Genomic DNA, 22,191 nt, shown 5'->3' with positions numbered 1-22,191 from the left:
TCATGCATCAGCTCACGGAATAAACTATATACAGTCTCGATCGGCTGGTCGCTGTCCAACGGACCTTCCAAGCTCGCTCGCCGTTTGACGACGAGACCGTTCTTGCTGTCCAGTCCATTAGTCCAGCTCGGCGGTTAGCCGGACAGCAGCTGGTGCTTGTGATGTGACGCGCTCATTAATCTGCTCCAGCACAGCAGGAAAGGGAAGACTAGCAAGTGGTTGCAGCTTCATCGATCAGTCCACCCTCGTTGCCAGCCAGTTGCCTGGTGCCTTTCGCTGCTCGGTCGCGACCACGACTTCAGAAGCTTCCAGCTAGAGAGAGACCCTTGTGCGTTCTACCCATATCCTGCCGAGAAATTCGATGCGTATATTTATTTGAAACATAGGCAAAAGATTTCTCTCATCCATTAGTTAAGCAGAAAATAATTGTTTAATAAATTATTAGAAAATCAGACGAAAGCTATTACAATCCACTGAGCGGTACACATAGGACACTTCACACACTCTTTTCCAAAGAAAGCCTTGCTTAAGTAGCACGCATGTGTCATCATCATCACGTCTCCCCAAACAGGCGTTATCAAAATTCCTAATCCCCGAGCAAACAATTTTGACTTCATGATCGTGGACCCAACCCCACCATAGAGGCCATGCAGGGTCACATGAAGATCCGTGCTAGGACCGAGTCAACCACGGCGAGGACATCGCAGCTCCAACTCCGACGAAGAGCTACGACGGAAAACTATGCGAGGTTGGCATTGCAGACGACCACTGAACGGATAACCTATCGCCCAATCGGGACCCACCAGTGTAGCTTCGACCTCGTAATAACAAACAAGTCGAGTCAATCCCGCAAACACGTCACAGAAGAGCCGACTACTGCAACCATTGACATCTCTTCAATATCACTCACCTCTAGTATTGTCGCCATTGAAGCCTTGACGCCAATACCACTGCCCTCCATTGGTGTTGCTTTCCGATGTCCGACTCCAAAGACAAAGCCCTCGAGGAGGATGCAACACGAATGCACCATCATGTTCTGATCACACAAGATCTAGGGTTTTCTCGAGAGCAATAGCGGCGACCGAATCCTTGCGGGAGAGGTGCGAAAACAATGCAACAATGCCTCTAAGAAGGTCAACACCGGCCACAGCCGTCACCATCGAAGGTCACAGGCCCAAGGAAGAGATCGAAGGAGCTGTGCCTGGCGGCCAGGGTGGCAGCGTGGAGGCGACGACGACGGTGGACCGGACCGTCGCCACCCCATCGCACGTGTTTGACCAGCACGAATTAAACAAGCCAAACCAGATCCCATCGTGGGGCCCCCACGTGATTATTGAGCGAGCCCCATGCTGCTTCTGTTTCCGCCCGGCTTCCGTCGTCCTTCGCCGGTACGGCCAGCGCCACTCGTTTTCTCTGCTGTCTCGCCGCAGATCTCCGACTGTCGCGCACGTGAACCACGCGCTAATTATACACGCTGCGCTGGATCGATCTTGATCTTATTCTGAACATGATGCGCATTTTCAAGATCCTGCTGGTTATCCCCTCAAAAAAAAAGATCATGCTTGTTTAATGTAGTCCTTTAATTTTAAATACAAAATGCAATGAAAAGCAAATACGGTTTTTCCTTTAAATAGCACACTCATATCTATTGACCCGAAGGGGCCGAAATGATCGGAGAACTTCGAAAACAGCCATACGAACAACCCTAAAAAAACATAAATCACATCAAAATCTTTTTTCTCCGCGCGCGCGTGCGGGGGAGGGGGTGGGGGCCGGGTGTACTATTTATCCTCACATACTCTCTCTGTCCGTGAAGAGTGTACGTTTGCGTTTAATATTTGTTTATAAAAGAGTATACTTTTATCTTCTCAATGCACTTTAAAGTAAAAAAATATTTTGCTCTCATCACATAATAATCCAGACTAATAATATTCTACACATGATCTTCTTAATTTTTACATGCACATAGCTTGTTGGGTGTAGGTAATTAAAGAGAAGAGAGATCGTGGCTTGCATCATCACAATACATTTTTTTACTTCATTCCATAATTTGTTCTAAAATTCTATATATACACTTTTCACCGAACGGAGGAAGTAGTCTACATCAATCCTTAAGCTAAAACCCCACATAGCCTATGAGGCCTCGTACAATGCAGGGTTCTTAGGAAAGTGCTTTATACTTTCTCTGTTCACTTTTGTAAAATGTTTTGGACATTTAATCCAAAATAGTTTAATTTTAACTGTCTTAAACGTTTTACAAAAGTAAACGGAGGGAGTAAAATAAATTAACTTTTTTTTTCTTAAATCACTGGCCTTATCTTTATTGGACGGACGCCTAATTATGCGTCTACCTTTTAGAAATATAAGCATCAGTGTTTAGAAAAACAAGCATATTATGTAAGCACCTTCTCTAAACACGTAGCTGTACTTTTTTATCTATGAACTAATAAAAGTTGTACTAAATCATGGACACTTGTTTTGGGACAAAGGAATATATCTTTGCTGCATCCACTCCAGAGTGTTGTACAAATTCAGTATGTTTTGCCGTAGAGCTAATGAAGTACGTATATACAATTAATCTCTGCATATGCGAGCAATTCAAAATTAATGACCATCACCGCGTACATGATCTAAAATCTTCAGCTACAAAATGCTAATTAAAGGGAGACCAGAACGAAAACGACGCCGCTCGCTTGATCAACTATCGGACGGCGAGAGCTCGAGGATACGGCCGGAGAGTGCGGAGACGAGCGCCGCCTTGAACCCGGGGTCCCTCGTCAGCGTCGCTGCCATCTGCTCCGCCAGGTTCTTCCTGTCCGCGGCCGATCCCGCCTCCGTCCTCGATTGCTGCCTCGGCTGTTGCTGGGCGAGCGGCGGCGCTGGCGATGCACGGACGGCGGCTGCGTCGGCGGACTTCCGGCCGCCAGAGCCTTGCATCTTCGGCGGCTGTGCGTGGTTGTGCTCGCCCTCGTACGTGGCCACCAGGACGGTCTTGTCCTCGGCGCTGCGCTGCACCTTCTTCTTCACCTGGCACGACGGCGCGAACGAGCACCGGAAGTAGGCCCTCGGGCATGGGTTGTCCTTGGTCACCTTCTGGCCGTACTTTCGCCATTGGTACCCATCCTTCACCACCTGCTCGTCAAAATCAATCGCATAGTGATTAGTTAATGGACGGCAAGAAACTTTCGTCGCAATCGATGATCACGAGGAAGAAGATGGACGGACGTTGCTGGGTGTTCGTTACTTACGAGGCTGAGGTCGGCGGGGTCGGCGTGGACGTAGAGCTTGGAGACCCGGCTGGCCTTGCACTCGTCGGCGCGGACGCGCTTGCTGTTGCCCGGTTCGTGGACGGACGTGCACTCCGCCTGGTCAGGGCCGACGTTGACGCTGACGGCGAAGCCGCCGCTGGCAGGGCACGCTTCCTGGACTGCGGTGTCGGGACTGTCGCTGCGAGCGCGCTTCCTGGACGGCGAGGCCGCGGAGCCGCCCTCAGACGTCGTGGGTGACTGGCGGTTGTTGGCCGCGGCCGCCGCCGCCATCATGCCGCTGACCCTGCCCTGAAGGTCGGAGTACTTGGCCACCAGCGCGCGGAGCATGTCGCTGAGCCTCCTGTTCTCCTCGCCCACGCGCCGGAGCTCGGCCTCCAGCGCCTCGACCTCGTGATTCTTCTTGGAGGACATGAAGTCCTCCTCCACGAGGATCTTGGTCACCGGAGGGGCACCCCGCCGCGCCGTCGGCCGGCCGACGTTGAGGCCGAGGCTGAGGGAAGTCTGCCCCATCATCCACTGCTCGTCCATGTCTTTCTTGAATTCGCAGTAGCTCAAGAATGAAAGAAGTCGAAGAAGAAGAAGACCGGGAAGCTAGATGGGCAGCTTGGTAGAGAAGTGGTCGTGGGTGGGAGGAGGTGCGCGGGCATGAATATATAGAGGAGGAGGGGGGGCATGCGAGGGTGGGAGTTTGGTAGGAAAGAGGCGGGGAGTTGGAGACTGCGGAAGGAGGAGGAAGCATCTTGGGGTGGGCCGGGCTCGTCGTCGTCGTCGCGCTTCTTTTGGTCGCCGTGACCGCGATAGAATATTTTTGGTGAAGCCGGGAAGAAGTAGTACTACTAGGATTAATTTTTGTGGATGACACTGACAATCAGCATGAGGGAATCGATGGACCGATGCGCATTGGGTGGGAATTTGTTGATTATTAGTCGAGTGGGGTGGGGACAGAACAGAAGCACTTGTTTCCTTGGGGTCTCCGTTTGGTCAAGGAGAGCCATCGCGTGCCAACAACTGGGGATGCTTTCATGCTTACATTTTGGCACCCAACGAAGAAAATTGCATGCGGCCTGCCTTGATGTTCTTCAATAATTATTATTACTTTCGAGAAATTTCTAATATATTCATTTTCAATTATATCGATGCAACAAACACTAGAAATAATTAAAATTACATTCATATCCGTAGATCACCCAGCAACGACTACAATCGCTTAAGCGAGCCGAAGGCGCGCCGCCGCCGTCGAACGTGTCGTAGACAGTCGGACTATAAGTCGTTGTGCTAAGGCCCATAAGACCAGTGCAGCCGTACAACAACCACCGCCCTTCAAGAGTAGCGTAGATCGAAAGGATCCAATCTGAAGACACGTGAACATAGACGAACTACGACCAGATTCAAGCAAATCCATCAAAGATAGATTCACAAGAGACACCTCCACACACTCACCAATGATGCTAGACGCATCATCGGTACGAGGCTAGGCAGGGAGAACCACACGTACCCGGAGCGATAGTCCTGGCCCACCTTGGATGCGGCCTGCCTTCATGTTCTTCAATAATAATTATTTTTGCGAGAAAACATTTAATCCATTCATTTTCAATTATAACCACCAACACAACAAATAATAAAAATTAAATTCAGATTCATAGACCACAACTACAATCACAAAAGCGAGCTGAAATCGTGCCGCTGTCGTCGCCGCTCCCTCGTCGGAACCAAGCAAAACTTGTTGTAGTAGATAGTCGGTAAGTCGTCGTGCAAAGGCCACATAGGACCAGCGCACCAGAACAACAACAACAACCACCATTGAAGAGTAACGTAGACAGGAAGGATACAATCTGAAGACACACAGACCATGGACGAACTACAACTAGATCCGAACAAATCCACCAAAAGCAGATCCGCCAAAGACACACCTCCACATGCCCTCCAGTGATGATAGACGCACCATTGGGAAGGGGCTAGGCGGGGAGAACCTTACCGACCCGAAGCGATTGCCTTGACCCACCTTGGGCCCAGACATGGCCCACCTAAGCGTGAGCCCTAGGTTAGAGCCATCGCCTCCGGGCATGCAGTAGACACCGCCAGCACATACTAGCTCCACACGCCGCATACTCGGACCCAACAAAACGGAGGCCGCCACCGTCCCCTGCAACGGCTGCAAGACCACGACCACCACATCGATGTAGCCACCACAGGACAACAATGCCACCCGACCCGCCTTGCCCCAGCACGGCCTCCCGAACGCAGGCCGAAGGCCCACCGCTATCGTCAGACAGGGCAATTGACCGAAGGCCACCGCCCATCCATCCTCCTCTGCCTCCCGGCCGGACATGCGACACCTATAGCCTACACGCAACCTCCGCGCCGCCGCCACTAGCCATGACATCGCTGAGGCCCCAGTTGCCGTCGTGCCATGACAATCTGCGTGGCACCACGCCTCCGCTCGAAGCTGTTGTCTCTAGCCAACACCACACAAATTACACTACACCACAGCACTACATCCTCGACACACAAGTTGGTCGGAAAAACAATGTGCGCTGACAGACAGTCGGTTGGGAAAGACTATTGCTGACCGATGTTGTCTGTTGGGGAAAGTCCAGACGGAAAAGCCTTTTCCCGACCGACATATCTTTCCCGACCGACTGCTTGATGTCTAAGGGGTATTTTTCCCGACCAACAGTTTGTTGGGCCTGCCATGGGCCTTTCCCGACCAACAGTCCGTTAGGGTAACCAAGGGCCTTTCCCGACCGACTATCAGATGGTTATTCTTTCCCGACCAACATTTTGTTGGGCCTTGTGGTAGCCTTTCCCGACCGACTGTTTGAATGGGTTTGTTTTGCCGACCAACAATCCGATGGCGTTTTCTTTTCCCGACCAATAATTCGTCAACATTTTGTTTAGCCAACCACAACTTTAATTAGCATATGTATTGATTGTCACATACATATAGTTCATGTGTTCTAGGCATAATCACAAGACATAATACATCAAGTTCACATCAGGTGCACCAAACCATTTTTATTCCATTAACTAATTGTCACATACATACAGTTCATTCTATTCTAAGCACCAAGACAAGACACCATACATCAGGCTTACAGAAGGACAACAAAAAGAATCAAGTATGAGACATCAGTTGTACAGAATGAAAGCTAAAACATCCATTTGACGCGGGTCGCCGGCTTCATGGTTCATTTCCTTATGTTTGCTTCCTACAGAAGTTGAAGAAGTCTCAATTATTAGAATGTTCAATTAATTTATGAAATTGAATAGAGACAGAATTCATATCTGCACTATGCGCACACAAGAGCACAAAATGAGGAATACACTTATCTAATCTATAAAATTAGCATTTCGAAACATGAAGACCACCAATCGACTCCCAGCAGTGGCCATGGATGTGGCATAGAAGCCTTGTGTACGATTGCTGAGCATTTAGTGTTCCTAGGGACATACTTAAGTTACTGTGCATAGGTCCCAGCAGCCATTATTCGAACACTTATTTCCAAAAAAAATAAACGTCCGTAGGGAATAGTGTCATAGGTATAAGAGAAATAAAAATGAGTTGTGCGAACGACCAATATTTGCTTTACTGTTCAGGCCATACAAGGAAAAATATATCGGAAATTTAGAATTAGTATCTCAAACGTAGAACCAGGTTACACATTTCTTTTGCAATTTATGAAGGCATAACCAGCATCTGCATGATAACTGAATATATGTACACTGCTTATTAATCTGTACGTACAGATTATAAATACTAGGATTTTCCTGATACTTACTGATTAATAGCTCATGGGTGGGCGCCTTCTTCATGGCTGGGTAGAATGGAGAAATTACGCGTGCTGCCATATTGGAATATAGTTAGTCAAGATCTTTTTTTAGGGATAGTTAGTCAAGATCTTGATAAAGATACAATGTACTATATTGGCCTAGAGACAGGATTCAGAAATAGCAACTTTAAAAGCAACTAGCGATGTATTATGCTCTGTTCTGTACTATGGATGTGCCAATGGGAGTGTTCTGTAATGCCAAATTTAACTATTACTATTAAGCAATAAGCAGCTAGCAGTGTAAACAAGATACAATGTTCTGACAAATTTAACTATTATTAAGAGCAACTAGCAGTGTTCTGTACTAATTGTAGAAAGTAGGCTCTGTACCTGTTTACCATAAATCATATTGTAGTGTTCAATAAAACACAGGGAAAGCAATTAAATGAATCTGAACATTGTTAAAAAGATTGACAACGGCTCTGTTTCACTTCTCTTTTAATTGAGCAATTAGTTCTTTTGATGGAGAGAACAAATCAATGCTGACCAAGAACTAAAAGTGTAAAATAATGATAAACTTATGTCCAGATTAACTTATGTAATCTGGTCATCATGGGATCTTCATGCACTTTGAGCTAGGATCCCATGATAAATCAATGCTGACCAGATTCCATGCACTCTTCATCATCTTCTTCTTCACCATCATTATCTTCCTCAGCTTCAACTCTTGAGTTCTATCAGACAACAATATGGAGATGAGTTATCGCGTGCAAGATGGATTATTGATTCAAGAGAAAAGTATACTTTTCGTCCCTCAACTCTTCGCTGAGTTTAGTTTTCGTCCCTCAACTCTAAAACCGGACAGATTGCATCCTTAACTTACGAAACCGGACAAAATTCGTCCCTTCTCTCGGCGGACCCGGTTTGGGTGCTGACTAGGTGCGGTTTTGACCAGTCCACGCCAACGTGGCAAGACGTCCCCACAAAACAGATGGCCTGCTCCCTCACTCTGCATCTCTCTCGCGTTCTCCCCACCCTCCCTCTCTAAAGCGGCGACGACAGGCAAAGACAGCAGGCGGCGGACGCACCGGAGGCTCGCCGGTGGTGGCTGAGGTTAGGGATCCGACGCGGCGGCGCACGTACTGCGGTCCTCTCTCAAATCCCCCTCATTTTCTCTCGGTCCTGCAGCCATCCAACGCGGCGGCGCGCCGTCGGCGGCGGCGGCGATGCACACGCAACCTATGGCTTCCGGTGATGAGGCCAGCATGTTTTGGGGCCCCCCGACCGAGGACGGCCATGCAGATGCATACATGGTAAGCTTGTCCATGTGCATCTTGATTTTTAGCAGGCCTGATTTACGAACAAGGGTTTGAGGATGATAGATGAATATTGAGAATTTTCTGTAATTTGCAGGATGCTGAGTACCTAGATCTTGTGTCTGGGGATGTTCCAATGGAGATTCAAGACATTGAGCATTGTGGAATTGAGGTCGATAGTAATATAAAATGTTTCCATGGGGATGATCCAATTAAAAAGGTTGCATTTGAGGGTGTGGACACAGGAAGAAGATTCATCGCTTGTAAGAATGCAAAACCTTGTAAATTTCGAATTTGGTATGAGCCAGAGTGGCCTGCAACTTTGCAACGAGCTCTACAACAGTTGTGGGGCATGGTTCAGACAAACCAGAAGAAAAAGGAGGAGTCCGAGGCCCTTGTCAACCAGATGATGTTGGAGAAAATGACATTTGCAGCTGCAAATGCTTCTGTCACTCAGGAGAAGAATGAGGTTGTACAGAAGAAGATGCAACTAGAATTAGATGTGGCTGATATGAAGGAGAAGTACCAGAGGAAGATGAAAAGAATGAAAAGAGAGCTTCAGTGCAAGGAGAAGTGGCTACTGATGTCAGTTAGCTGCAATGTAACTGTTGTGGCTGTAGTAATTTGTCTGTTTGCAATGAAGCTGCTATCTTAAAGTAGTTTGCAGTTTGTAATGTAACAGTAATTATGTGTTGAATTTGTATCACTGTATGATATGGATTTCAGCAGTATTTTGTCTGAATTTCAGCAGTATTTTTGTCTGAATTTTGAACATATATGATCACAGTTTTTGTTGCACAAACATTCATGTATGATCACTGTTTTTGTTGCACAGACATGAACAAACAAACTGGAGATTTAATGATACATACACACTGAAAATTGAAAGAAACACATTCTGATCCATATATACTGGGCATTATGTTCCACAAATGACATTATGATTCATACATACTGGAAATTCAAACAAACATATTCTAGAAATAGAAACAAACACATAGTCTAGATAATAAGACAATCAAACAGTTTGCAATGCTAGCAAACACATTCTGGAACTAATCAAGTAGCTTCTTTGGTAGTTTTTTTGGCCTTTTTGAATTGCACTGAGAATTAGCAGCACCAGAGCTCACATTCACTGTCACAGCTGAGCTTGAACTGACATTAACATGCACCCCTTTGACAGAAGCTTTAGATGGCCCTTTCTGTTTCTGCACTCCTTTTCCCTTGTCTACAGTAGACGCCAACATGTTAGAAGCAGACCTCTTTGTCCCTTTTGAAGTCTTGGGTGCACTGCTACTTTGTTGTGAAGCCATGGGCTGAAATAAAATATGTACAGAAATTAGAAGAGATCACAAGTTAAAAATATGTACAGATAGAAACTGAAGAAAAATAAGTACATACATATAAAGTGAAGAGATTTTTTACTAACCTGCCTCACAGTTTGAGCTGGTTGGCTGCTTTCTTTTATATGACAAGTTGTTTTATTGTGCCCCGTCCCTTTGCACTTCGAACATCTGATCACCGTGCCCGTCTTTGGTAACTTTGTTTTGGAAACTTTCTTCTCACCCTTCTCTTTGTTCCTCTGAGTCTTAGGCCTACCAGGCATTTTCACATATCCTGGAGCTACAGGTCTTGGCCTTGGAGATATGGGCCAGCTAGCCATTCCATCGACAGGTTGCGGGCGGTAGGCATATGTTTTCTTGAAAGCAGCCACATAGAAGCAACTAGCTATGTAAGGAGACAAATCACTTGTTTTTGTGTGGATTGCTGAAATGGCATGCACACAAGGTAACCCAGCAAGCTGCCAGTACCCACATGTGCAATTCAGTCTATTCAAATCCACAGTAAACCTGTGATTTTTGTTCTATGTAACTTCAAATATATCTTGACCATTGCATACAGGTTCACATTGGGCAGAATATTCAATGTATTTGTTCAGTTTTATGTTGATTGTAGGGCAAATTATATCTCCTGTCCATTTAAGGCATTTTGCAATCATTTCCTGGATTCTAACCATCACCATTTGTCTGATAGCCTCTAGCATTGAGATGATCGGCAAGAACCTAGCATCTATTATCCATTTGTTGAAACTTTCACAGATGTTATTATCGACAGAGTCACAGTTAGATCCTAACCTGAACCATGCTCTAGACCAATGCTTGGGATCTAGCCTTGTTATTGCCCTTGCACCTTCAACAATTTCTCTTGCAAGCTTTGCCCTTGCATAGTTGAACAAACTCACACATGGAGCCTTTGCACAATTCCAGAATAGTTTCTGCCAATCTTTAATTCTATACTCTTTCCTCCAGTTAGCATAAACATGTCTTGCACAATTCCTATGTTCAGCAAGGGGAGCCCAATTCTAGACAGCGTTGATGATGCCCTTTTGTTGGTCTGATATAATGACCCAACCATTACCATCATACACATCAACATCTTTGAAAAGCAAAGAGCAAAACCAATCCCAAGACTCATTGGTCTCTTTCTCAACCACCGCCCAGGCGATGGGGTACATCTGGCTATTGGCATCTCTTCCCAATGCACATAATAGCTCTCCATTAGTTGCACCTTTGAAGAAACACCCATCTAGTCCAATTACTTTTCTGCATCCAGCCTTGAAACCCTCCTTCAGAGCAGACAAACAGATGTAAATCCTTTGAAAGGTTGGAATGCTACTTTTTGGATCTAACTTGACCACTACAGTACTTCCAGGATTGCTCCTTAGTAACTCCAGCTGGTAGTCAAAAATCCTGGTATATTGCTCTTTAATGGCATCATATATTTTCTTGATAACCATTCTCTTTGCTCTCTTAACCTGGGATGTACTGACATTCACACACATATCTTTCTGGATGTGTTTTCTCAGATGTGCAATCTGCCACATTGGGTTAGAACTGATGACCTTCTCATATTTGGCTGCAATCCTTGTTGAAGTTACCAACTTGTTGTCTTTCCTAGGTGGACAGCAGTGTGCATCGTTGAAACTTGTTATCTGCCAGTTGTTTGACTTACTTGTCAGACTAGCAAGGCAATACCATTTGCATGTTTGCCAATCACAAGTGGCCCTACACCTATTATTATCATTCTTCCTAAATCTTATGAGTTTTTTCTGCTTAATGCCATAACTTATAACTGCACGCCTAAACTCTTCCCTTGAACCAAACTTCATCCCTAAAACAAATTGTGGGGTTTGTTCACTTTCTCTGAATCTTTTGAAGCGTCTGTCTTCCCTGGTTTCACCTTCTTCATCATAAGAATCATCAAACTGAGAAGAGTCATCATAGTCAGTGTCATTGTCATCTTTCTCTGAATTGTCATCTTCCACTGTCTTTGATGATCCTACTCTAGGTTGCTCAAAAAATAGATGATCTAGAATCTGTATCTCCCCTTTTCTGATTTTTTTCTTGTACTCTGCGTACGTCTTCTTTATCTGTTCTGCTTCTTCATCTTCTTCAGATGCATCTTCCTCATCAGGACAGTAATCACTATCTTCTTCGTCTGAACCAGAGTCAAACATATGTGTATCTGCTACAGCCGCCAATGCTTGAAATTATGTTTCTTCACTCACAGCTACAGGCATTTGTTCTCCTACAGGAACAATTTCTAGATCCCCACTAGTACTTGCTGCTCTTCTTGGCTTGCACTTCACTGGACTTCTTATAGTAAAAACACCTCTACATCCTTCCTCTGATGCACTTGTCAACATGTACAAATCCTCTTCAAAACTGTTGTCCACCTGCATATGATCCTGATGTGTTACAGTTTGTCCAGAAATCGACTCCACATATATGTCAGCTACCCCTCCCTCACATATGTTGCTTGCCATCCTTTGAAAAGCTACATCATCATGCAGTAGTCCAAGTCCATTGTATAGTTCTTTTCCAGGATAAGCCAGTGCAGCTGCACATTATCTTTGTCAAAACCTTTCCAATGATCTTCCAAATGACCAACAATCTCTGGCCGAGACAACAGATCCAGATTAACTTCAGACAAAGCCACATGACCACCAATGTACTGCAGCAAATCGTTGTTCTTCACAAACTCCCCTCCATAATGAAACCGAATGGCCAAAACATTTAGAGAATCCATTTCATCCTACAGATCGCAGATCGACAAATTAACATCTGCTACAATGACTCTGATAGCCTAATTGACATTTAATCTACATCAAGGACCACTACTGGAGTTGGGGAAATCATGAACTTACCAGGTCAGTGCGCCCGCCGCTGAGCGCCTCTGTGTGGCTTCTCCGAGCCCGTACGTACAGGGACAAGTTTGGGGAACCGCCGCCGCGCCTCCGCGGACCGGCCGCCGCTCAACCCCCGGCGCCTTTGATGAATCGCAGCACAGCCGCCGCAAGAACTAGGGTTCCAGAGGGAGGGTGGGGAGAGCGCGAGAGAGATGCAGAGTGAGGGAGCAGGCCATCTGTTTTGTGGGGACGTCTTGCCACGTTGGCGTGGACTGGTCAAAACCGCGCCTAGTCAGCATCCAAACCGGGTCCGCCGAGAGAAGGGACGAATTTTGTCTGGTTTCGTAAGTTAAGGATGCAATCTGTCCGGTTTTAGAGTTGAGGGACGAAAACTAAACTCAGCGAAGAGTTGAGGGACGAAAAATATACTTTTCTCTTGATTCAATGAAAAGTTGTGGAAATAGTCCACTACTAGTCGAGAACTGGAACCGTGCTACGAGCTAGGACTTAGAAAACATTAGACGATCGTACACAACACTTACTTCTTTCAATATCACTTGCATTAAGAACTAATCCATCTCTATATGGCCTAGCAGAAACAGAAGCAAAACCTGTGTTCTGATCTTTGAGCATTCTGAATATCACTGCCTATCCAACCAAAATGCGCAGGCTAAAGAAAGAAGGAAAGAAAATATCCTAGCAAAATTCTATTAGAGTAATTGTTTAAGTGAGCAATGGTACTGACCAGTTTGACCCGTCCCCCGGGTATATATAATCTCCTTTGGTTATATAGTATATGCTCACAGAATAGGTAGCAACTTCCTTTGGTTACCACACCACTAGACCTGACCTGAATGTTATTTGGGAAAGGCAATGGTCTCCCCTAGGATGATTACTAGATGAAATCAAAGAACATGACTATTTTGGCTCGCAGCACGGAAAGAAAATAAATGAAACTCTACCTCCACATTTTAATCCAACTATTATGAAGGAGAAAAAAACCTTTATCATGATGCATACAACACAAATTTATGATGCATGCAACCCAATATTGTTAGTACAATAGATGTACCGATTGGATGGTCAAGCTATTGTGAATATAAGTGTCGCAAATAATACATGGTAAGTCTACACACTTGCTGGTTCTTTACCATTTGACCAGTGCTGGTATTAATGAACTTTCTTATGACACGAGACTTCATCAGAATATTAACAAAGAGATAGACTTGTGCTATAGGTTTCGGAAAGTCCAGGACACCATGTGCTATAGGTTTCGGGACTGATGGACCGCAATATAGTAGTATGAATGTACGCCAGTCTGATGGTGTGGTTCTTCCATTCATTCTAAGAAAAGTACAATCGTGCTTGTGCTTTCATATGCTAATCACAAATGACTGAGGATGATCGATAGATGAGCAACCAGAAAAGGCCTATGTACATCTTACCTGGCTACAACGCCATTGTGCATAAATAGAAGGAGCTTCTTGAAGAATCCTCAGTTCTTCCTCTTGTTCCAAATTCATGTATAGCAATTCAGTTGCACCCTCTTGTTCCAGATTCATGTACATAAATAATAAAATAGGTACTTATCCTGGAACCACAAAATTCATGTATCATGGTAAGTACCTATTTTATTACCAATCCACAAACTTAACAAAGTATGCAGACTCACTTATAAATCAAGGAGTTGGTCATCTTTAGTGGATAATGTCTATGATGCAAAATTTATTTCAGCTAGTTACCGACCACAAAGACAAAACAATAATGAAATCTAGGTTTCATCACTTGCATGCTCAAAAAATAAGATTTGGCATATCATTCATGACGATATGACCAGATAAGGGAAAACAAGCAACCTGGCATAACCTCAGTTACACAGCGGAAGTGAGAATAAGAAAAAAGAATGCAAAAAGACCCAGTCAAATAGTATGGCAAAACTCAAGATGTGTCAAAATACTCACCTATCCGAAACCAGTCAGACCTTACAGAAGTTGGTTGATTAGGCCGTGTTCGGCAGCCCTCCGCTCCGTGGCTCTGCTCCTGGAGCGGCCGGAGCGGAGCGGCCCGCAGTGCATTTTCCTGGAGGTGTAAAACTGGCGCTCCTTCCGCTCCCCTATTATACGGAGCTGGAGAGCTGCCGAACAGGGCCTTAGTGTTGCCAGCAGATCTTGTAGGTCTGGAAAAAGTAAAGAGCCAAAGGTGAAATTGCAGTTATGTCAAGTCAAAGAATGTAGTACTGCTCTGAAAGAACATATATGGTACAAGTGGAATTTAATAGTTTGGTTTGCAACTACTTTTATTTCATATATAAATAAACTTAAATAGGAACATGAATGAAAAATATACTACATAGTAACTAAGACTGGAGTTTGAGGCAAGGCGTACATATTCAAGTCTGATATTGGCATAAGTACACTGCAACCTCACTTTGAAAACATAACGGGACTGATTTAGATGGACAAGCAGTTCAAGTTGATATCATATGCCATCTACATTAATAATATATACATAGCGATCAAACTTAAAAGCAAATGTACAAATAATGATCAGACCACTGCCAAAGCTATTTGACATATCTTAAAGATATTTATGTTGCTCCAGAGAAAGAAAGCTACTTGATGAAACAATTAAGTGATGAAATTCTAAAGAAAGACTTACCCATGTGTTTGAAGTGATGGATGCTTGCTCTGGAGGAAATCAAGAATGACCAATGTTAGAAGAAATGTGTAAGCGGATCCTCGGTTCTATAGCATTAATGGTTTAACATGTCAACATTTCACCTTTTGAATTTTGAAATTGAATAACTACGTCATCCTTGACAATGCTGACCTCTTCCATACAAAGAATGGTGTTCGCTCCTACCCTTTTCAAGGTCCTTTGAAGCCTCTTGTCATCAGTGGTCGTAGTCTTGTGAACGGCCTTCTTCTTCCTGTCATCAGTGGAAAGCTAAGTACAATAACAAGAGGAGAAATGTTTCATGTATTTGTAATCTTATAAGCTGACATGCGTCCACTAAATGGCATTGAATAACAGATCAATATCGAATTGTTCAGAGGATAGCAGCAATGATTCACAGGGCACAAATTATTCATTCTGAGGAAACATTTTAGGTCTGAAAGAAAGGATTCACACAGGTAAAATAGATATTGAATAGATAACATGCTGAAAGAAGGAAACACTGCTGCTCATAGCAAAACCAATCCATGAATCAAAGCAGAGTTAGTTTTCTTCAGATAAAATTGTTGGGCCAATGTGGTGCCTGGGTCCATCGCTGGGAGTTGAAATCTGTATACTATAGGCATAGAGGAGAGGAGGGAGACCATATGAGGGAGAAAGATCTTACCCATGTCGTTGCCGCCATGGGTGGCTACTCGTGGTCACCGAAAGTAGATGGGAGATATGGGGCCACCTGCCGCTCTATTCCTATTTCGCTGGACGCGGAGGAAGCAAAGGCCGCTTGCCTCGCTTCAGACCACCGGGAGCGAAGGGCCCTTGCCCCCACCCCTTAGATCTGCTGCCATGGAAAGGTGGGAAGAGGGAGCTGGGCATGGGTTGAGGCAGTGGCGCCATGGGAGGGAGGGGGAGGTGGACGCTCGCGATTGGGGTGGCTGGTGGTGGAAGGAGGGTTGGCCCCTGCGATGGCCGTCGGCGGCGGCGTGAGTCGCAACCCTAGGCGGCGTCGTACGAGAGAGGGGTGGATTGAGACGAGGAAGAAAGGGGATTGAGTGAGGCGCCCTGGCCAGTTCTAGGTTTTGAGAGAAAAAATAAAAACTACGGGCTGGGCCGCGCTAAATGTATTCGTCTGCGCGCGCAGGCCCATTTACCACCTGCTGTTGGTCGGCGTTATTTGCCGACCGATCGTTAGATGAGGATACGATCTTTCCCGACCGACTGTTCGACAGCAGAGACTTTTGTATTCCCGACCGACCCTCTCTCATTGTACAAATGTTTTCCCAACCAACTATCACTTAGAAGTTTCTTCAACTAACTATCGGTCGGCAAAAATGACTTTTTCCAACACACATCAGTAGGGAATAAAGTGTCGTGGTGTAGAGAAAGAGGGGAGAAGGGGGCCCATCACTACCTACGCCGGTCGGGCTTTGCCAGGTGGTGCGCTCTGGCTGCGGCGAGGGGGAGGGGCCGAGAAGGGGACTGGTGGCGGCGCCACTAGGGTTCACACTCCGGCTCGCGAAAGCGGGTATAGGCAAAGTTTATATTTTCCACAAGGTCAAAAAAGGCACCTACTTCAAGATGGAATTTTATCAATTCTATTTTTTCTCTATCTCGTGCATGCTTTTCGGATTGATTCCGTATTTCAAATTTGCCGCTTCTGCTCGGTTCCCACACATGTCCTGGCAAAACCTACGATTTGGATTTCTGCCAGGAGATATGCACTGGACCTGGACCCAGCCCGAACCAAGACTTCGAGTTGACGTGATCTTTGGAAGAAGGATCGATACGCAGTGACCGAACCAATGTAGAAATCGAACTCTCAGAAGGCAGGGCCTGGTTTGGGAGAAAACTTTTATCTATTCTTTAATAATTGTTATTATTTGGGAGAAAACTTTTATCTATTCACTTTTAATTATAACGATACAATGAACACCAGAAATAATACAAATTACATTCAGATTCGTAGACCACCTAACGACGACTAGAATCACTGAAGAGAGCCGCCGGCGCGCCGGTGTCGTCGTCGCTCCCTCGCCGGAACCGAGCAAAACTTATTGTAGTAACAGTTGGCAAGTCTTCGTGCTAAGACCATATAGGACCAGCACACCAGAACAGCAACCACCACCTATGAAGAGTAGCGTAGATCGAAAGGATCCAATCTGAAGACACACGAATGTAGACAAACTACGACTAGATCCAAGTAAATCCACCAAAGGCAGATCCGCCAGAGAAACACGTCGACATGCCCTCAACTGATGCTAGCCACACCATCGGGACGGTGGCTAGACGGAGAGAACCTTACCTACCCGGAGCGATAGACCTGACCTGCCTTGGGCCCAGACATTGCCTGCTTAAGCGTGAGCCCTAGGTCAGAGATACCGCCTCAGGGACCACCAACACCTACCAGCTCCGCGCGCCGCCGACTTGGTCCCATGAGAATGGAGGCCACCACCATCCGTGCAATGCCTGCAAGACCACGATCACCACGTCGATGTAGCCACCACAGGACAACCATGTTGCCCGACCCATCTCGTCCCACCACGGCCACCCGAACATAGGCCGAAGGCCCACCGCTGTCGTCAGGCAGGACAATTGACCGAAGTCCGCCGCCCAACCATCCGCCTCCCGGTCGGACACGCCGCGCCTATAGCCTATACGCAACCTCCGCTCCACTGCCACCAGCCATTACATCGCTGAAACCCCAGCTGCCGCCGTGCCATGACGCCCTACATAGCACCACGCCTTTGCTTGGAGCTGCTACCTCGAGCCAGTGAGCCACACAAAGAAGGAAGAAGGGGCCCCACCGCTAGATACGCCAGTCGGGCTTTGCCAGGCAACGCACTCCAGCAGCGGCGAGGGAGAGAGGCTGAGAAGGGGGCTGGAGGCGGCGCCGGTAGGGTTCGCACTCCGGCTCACGAGAGCGGGTCAGGCAAGGTTTATTTTTTCCATCAGGTCAAAAAAGACAACTACTTCAAGATGGAATTTATATTGATTCTATTTTCTTCTTTTCCCCGTGCACATGCTTTTTAAATTGATTCCGTATTGCAAATATGCTCTTTCTGCTCGGTTCCTACACATGTCCTGTCTTTTTTCAACACAGTACAGATGCAAGCGCTCATATATACATGCATACACTTACCCCTATGAACGCACACAAGCACACCCTGCCCCTATGAGCACCTCCGAAAGACTGAGCTGACATATCATCTTGAAATTTACAAAGTCACCGTAGACACCTCGTCATTGACGGGAACTTCTCATCCCACTGAATGCACATCACCGGAAATCCTAAAAAAATTCCAGAAATAAATGTGAGCATCAAGACTTGAACCCTGATGGATTGAGGATATCACAGTCTCTCTAATCATCCAACCACTGATTGGTTCGCCACACATGTCCTGTCGAAACCTACGATTTCGATTTCTGTCTGGAGATATACACTGGACGTGGACCCAGCCCGAACCAAGACTTTGCGTTGACGTGATCTTTGTAAGAATAAGGATGGATACGCAGTGACAACCAATATAGAAATCGGACGCTCAGCCGGCAGGGCCTGATTTGGACCTAGTGTACGCACACGGTCCTGTCAAAACCAAATGCGGCTTGATCTCTTCGCACCATGCATCTCCGCAGCCGGCCACTCCTAATTAGCCAGCAGAGAATTGGCAAGTCGACCAGGTCACCTTTGTTGATTGGATCGTCACAGCTGATTACAATTTATTAACAGTGTATACAGTCCATAGACTTCATCCACAGGACATATATACTTACCTATTTTAATATGTGCAGTAGTAGTACGTGAGTACTATATATACTACCCAGTCTATGCATGCCACCTCTTGTTTCAGACATCTGTCACATCCCTCTTGAACCGGCCGTGCTGAATTTGTTCGGAATTTCCCGGTTTCTTATGAAAGCAAGCATGACCGCATCAAAAGTTACTAACAATTTCTTATGTACGTGCGGAAGTGGCGAAGTTGGCGTTCTTCAACATTCTGGAAACAATGAGCATGAAGAACAAAAGAAGCAGAGAGGTTCATGCACGTACGGATTGATGAACATGAGTATTTCCTATCCAACATATTGACCAAATTGTTAATATATCCAAGGTCAACTGGGCTTAACGCTAATTTAAGCGGCCGTATCTGGAAGAGGAGGTGCCGATCTCTTCGGGGACGAACAACACGTGCACACTTGTTTGCTCTCACGTGTGAACTTAGGGGAGAGCTGCAAAACCTGTGATTAGTATACTACTGTATTCTCGGGGTGTTGTTAGGGTCCATTTTTGGTTGGCAAGCGAGAGTATCATATCCAAGTTCAATGTGATGGGGGGCATGTGGACATCGAAGCATCGAATCTCTAGTACTAGTGTGCAGTAGCTACGTTTGCTGCATTTAGCACGTGTTGTAGCACGTCTGCATAAAAGCATATATATGCATGCAAGACACACCTGGAAAATGCAACTACTGATCGAGCTCGCCGACGAGAAGATAGGTTTCGATCAGCATTGGCAAGATGGCCAACAGATGTTGGGTTACATGGACCAGATTTGTCCCCTAACTATTTAGGGCTAGCCTCATTAATGTACTGCCCCATGGTACGGCTCCCAGAAGACTACTAATGATTACTGCGAAAATAACGTTATTCGTTTGTGCCTCTTTAAGTAAAATCTGCTGTGTAGTCAAAGGAATTTTGGTACAAGCTTAAAGAATTTGAACCAAACAAGTCTTAAGATTCTTTTTTCTAAGTTAGCAGAATCATTTGAACCAAACAAGTCTGAAGATTTAATTTTTTTCACCCTTCTACATAGTAAGCATTACTATGCAAACGACGAACTTTTGTATGAAAGTCATACGGCACTAATCATTAACGGCCAGATAATATCTGACCCATGAATGTATAGTACCATACGGAGATCATACTGAAAATGTCGGACGCAAAGCCATATTGTCGTGAAATTGTGACAGTTCTTAGTCATTTAAAAAAGCTCGTCTTTATCCAAAATTCATGCCGCATCAAGTAGATGTTAGTTTATAAGAGATTAGTTGTATCATTGCTCTATATGTGGACGTTGTGAAGTGAAGTGGATTTATCTTACAACTTTCATGCTTAATAAATTGGCACCTCACATCCTGCCAAAACCTAATCCTCTTATTCTCTAGCTAGAGTTGGGCTCCTTAAGAAGCTATGATACTTCTACTTTTTACACAAAAATAGTGGTAATGACTATCTTTTCTATAAACATGAAATTTGGTGTACATTATGTTTATATACACAATGACAAAGAAAGTTAAAGGGTTGTGGTAATGCACAAGCATTCAAATTTTGAAAGAATAACAAATGTGTTGGTTAACACTTCATACATTTAAAGATCAAACAAGATGAGTGGAATCATCGTTCCTTCTATATTTCTTTTTTCTATATCTCCCAAACAAGGTGAGTTTGTTCTTGATATTTTATAAATCTACACATTAACATACCACTTTAAATATGACGCGGGCTCCAGCGAGAGATGTCTCACTACGGTGGGAATGGGAGGGTCCTGCAGGAAAAGGCAAGGGTGCATTGTGGAATGGGGTTTTTGTGTAGGGACCATGTGTCGGAAATAACATAGCGGATAGTCCGGACAAACCCATTTGTCCCTCACATATGGTTGGATTTGTGGGAACCTATACTGCCTAGATACTTGAATTTTTGGGAGCCACTTGGCGCCTTTTTCATGTACGAGCACACACAGATGTATGAGTGAGACATGACTTTCTTTTTTTAATTTGTGAAAAGGATCAGATCTATTATAAAGATTCATCGGAGGTACAAAACACCTCAAACATAATAAAGGTTACATCGAGATCCATGGACCACCAAACAACCATTGCCACCGTCAGAACGAGCCGCCAATGCGCCGCTATCGCCACTCCTATACTGGAGCAAGCCTGACCTTATCGATGATAGCCGGTAAGTCTTCGAGCACGTGCCCCTAAGGACCAGCGCCTCGAAGCCGCAGTCATAGCCATTGAGTCCTTGAATCGATCTGAAGAACCTGACACCAAATATCGATCCGAAGCGGTAGGCGGAGGGGGAGGTGAATCCACGGGCTCGCCGATGGAGATTGAGAGGAGGAAGTCTTTCCCTAGTCGCCTTGCGAGAAGGGAAAGAAAAGCTTAGTGAGACATGAGTTTCGACCTTGAAGGCGATCTTAATCACTAGTTTGATTCATTTGTATGCATTCTAGTGCGTAACAACGCACATGCATTCTACTAGTGCAATATGGTTCGAAGATCTCATCGCGTCCTTTTTTTAAATGTGAAAACAGACTTTGAATCGGACCGACGGTTTGAGCTACAAAACATTTTAAATTTTTTATTTAGAAAAAATCTTTGATGACATCATCAAATCTGTCTTTTCCCGCATGCATGCAATTAGTTGCTTTAACGAGTGAATGTTACGTGCATGCATTGAGAAACTAGAAATAAGATGGAGTGCATGGCACATGCACTCGTTCGGATGTGTTCCTGATTTCCGAACGATCGGAAGTTAATCGCATCCAATAAAGAATACATGTAGGGGATGGGTACAAGTACTTGCATGTAAAATCTGAAACTGAAAGTTGAACTCACACGATGAATGACATGCATGATGCCCCATTCTGCGGTGGGAAGCCGTTTGGTGCCATGCATGGACGGCTTGGTAGGCTTGTCGTCTAAAATTCGTCTGCAGAGTGTCGTCTCCATAGCAGTGCTCAACTGAAATAGAACTATGGTATGCAAATGTACGAAAATAATGATGTGAACGATCACAATGTAAGTTCCAGTAACTTTAACTGTTCTTCGGTCACTCTGCCATTTTTTACAGGTCGCATACAGTCATGTTCGAGAGGGGGTTGAGCCTACGACCATCTGCACATTTTCCCCTGAGGAGACAAGTTCGGCTTTGGCTACTCATCTCGGGAGTGGGTTGAGCGGTTGAGCCCACTG

General features: G+C 45.3%; 2 protein-coding genes and 1 long non-coding RNA gene across 3 annotated transcripts; all 3 read right to left on the bottom strand.

Annotated features, from left to right (window-relative positions):
- Window positions 1-2,473: 2,473 nt before the first annotated feature.
- LOC125523700 (WRKY transcription factor WRKY28) lies at window positions 2,474-3,906 on the bottom strand. Its single transcript, XM_048688768.2, has 2 exons — window positions 3,249-3,906; window positions 2,474-3,132 (listed from the first exon to the last, which is right to left on the bottom strand). Exons 1-2 carry the CDS (start codon window positions 3,795-3,797, stop codon window positions 2,698-2,700), a joined length of 984 nt encoding a protein of 327 aa, XP_048544725.1. The 5' UTR covers window positions 3,798-3,906; the 3' UTR covers window positions 2,474-2,697.
- Window positions 3,907-9,790: 5,884 nt separating this feature from the next.
- Window positions 9,791-12,573, bottom strand: LOC147961811 (uncharacterized). The gene has a single exon (XM_087536389.1). The coding sequence runs from the start codon at window positions 11,870-11,872 to the stop codon at window positions 10,718-10,720; it is 1,155 nt and encodes a 384-aa protein (XP_087392515.1). The 5' UTR covers window positions 11,873-12,573; the 3' UTR covers window positions 9,791-10,717.
- Window positions 12,574-12,760: 187 nt separating this feature from the next.
- On the bottom strand, window positions 12,761-16,163 carry LOC147961810 (uncharacterized). Its single transcript, XR_015611522.1, has 3 exons — window positions 15,888-16,163; window positions 15,325-15,473; window positions 12,761-15,231 (listed from the first exon to the last, which is right to left on the bottom strand). It is a non-coding gene; the product is annotated as an uncharacterized LOC147961810 (long non-coding RNA).
- Window positions 16,164-22,191: the final 6,028 nt, after the last annotated feature.

This window comes from Triticum urartu, chromosome 7A (genome assembly GCF_056163025.1).
Source record: "Triticum urartu cultivar PI428250 chromosome 7A, HENAU_Tu73, whole genome shotgun sequence".
Taxonomy (NCBI): Eukaryota; Viridiplantae; Streptophyta; class Magnoliopsida; order Poales; family Poaceae; genus Triticum; species Triticum urartu.
The sequence above is the reverse complement of the archived record's forward strand: the minus strand, read 5'-3'. Positions and strand labels throughout refer to the sequence as shown.

What these genes read in the sequence shown, in the direction of transcription:
- LOC147961811 (XM_087536389.1), bottom strand. Translation starts at nt 11,872, where the DNA reads ATGTTTGACTCTGGTTCAGACGAAGAAGATAGTGATTACTGTCCTGAT.
- LOC125523700 (XM_048688768.2), bottom strand. Translation starts at nt 3,797, where the DNA reads ATGGACGAGCAGTGGATGATGGGGCAGACTTCCCTCAGCCTCGGCCTC. An exon ending in ACCCCGCCGACCTCAGCCTC is followed by an intron (nt 3,133 to 3,248) that starts GTAAGTAACGAA and finishes TTTGACGAGCAG; the next exon opens with GTGGTGAAGGATGGGTACCA.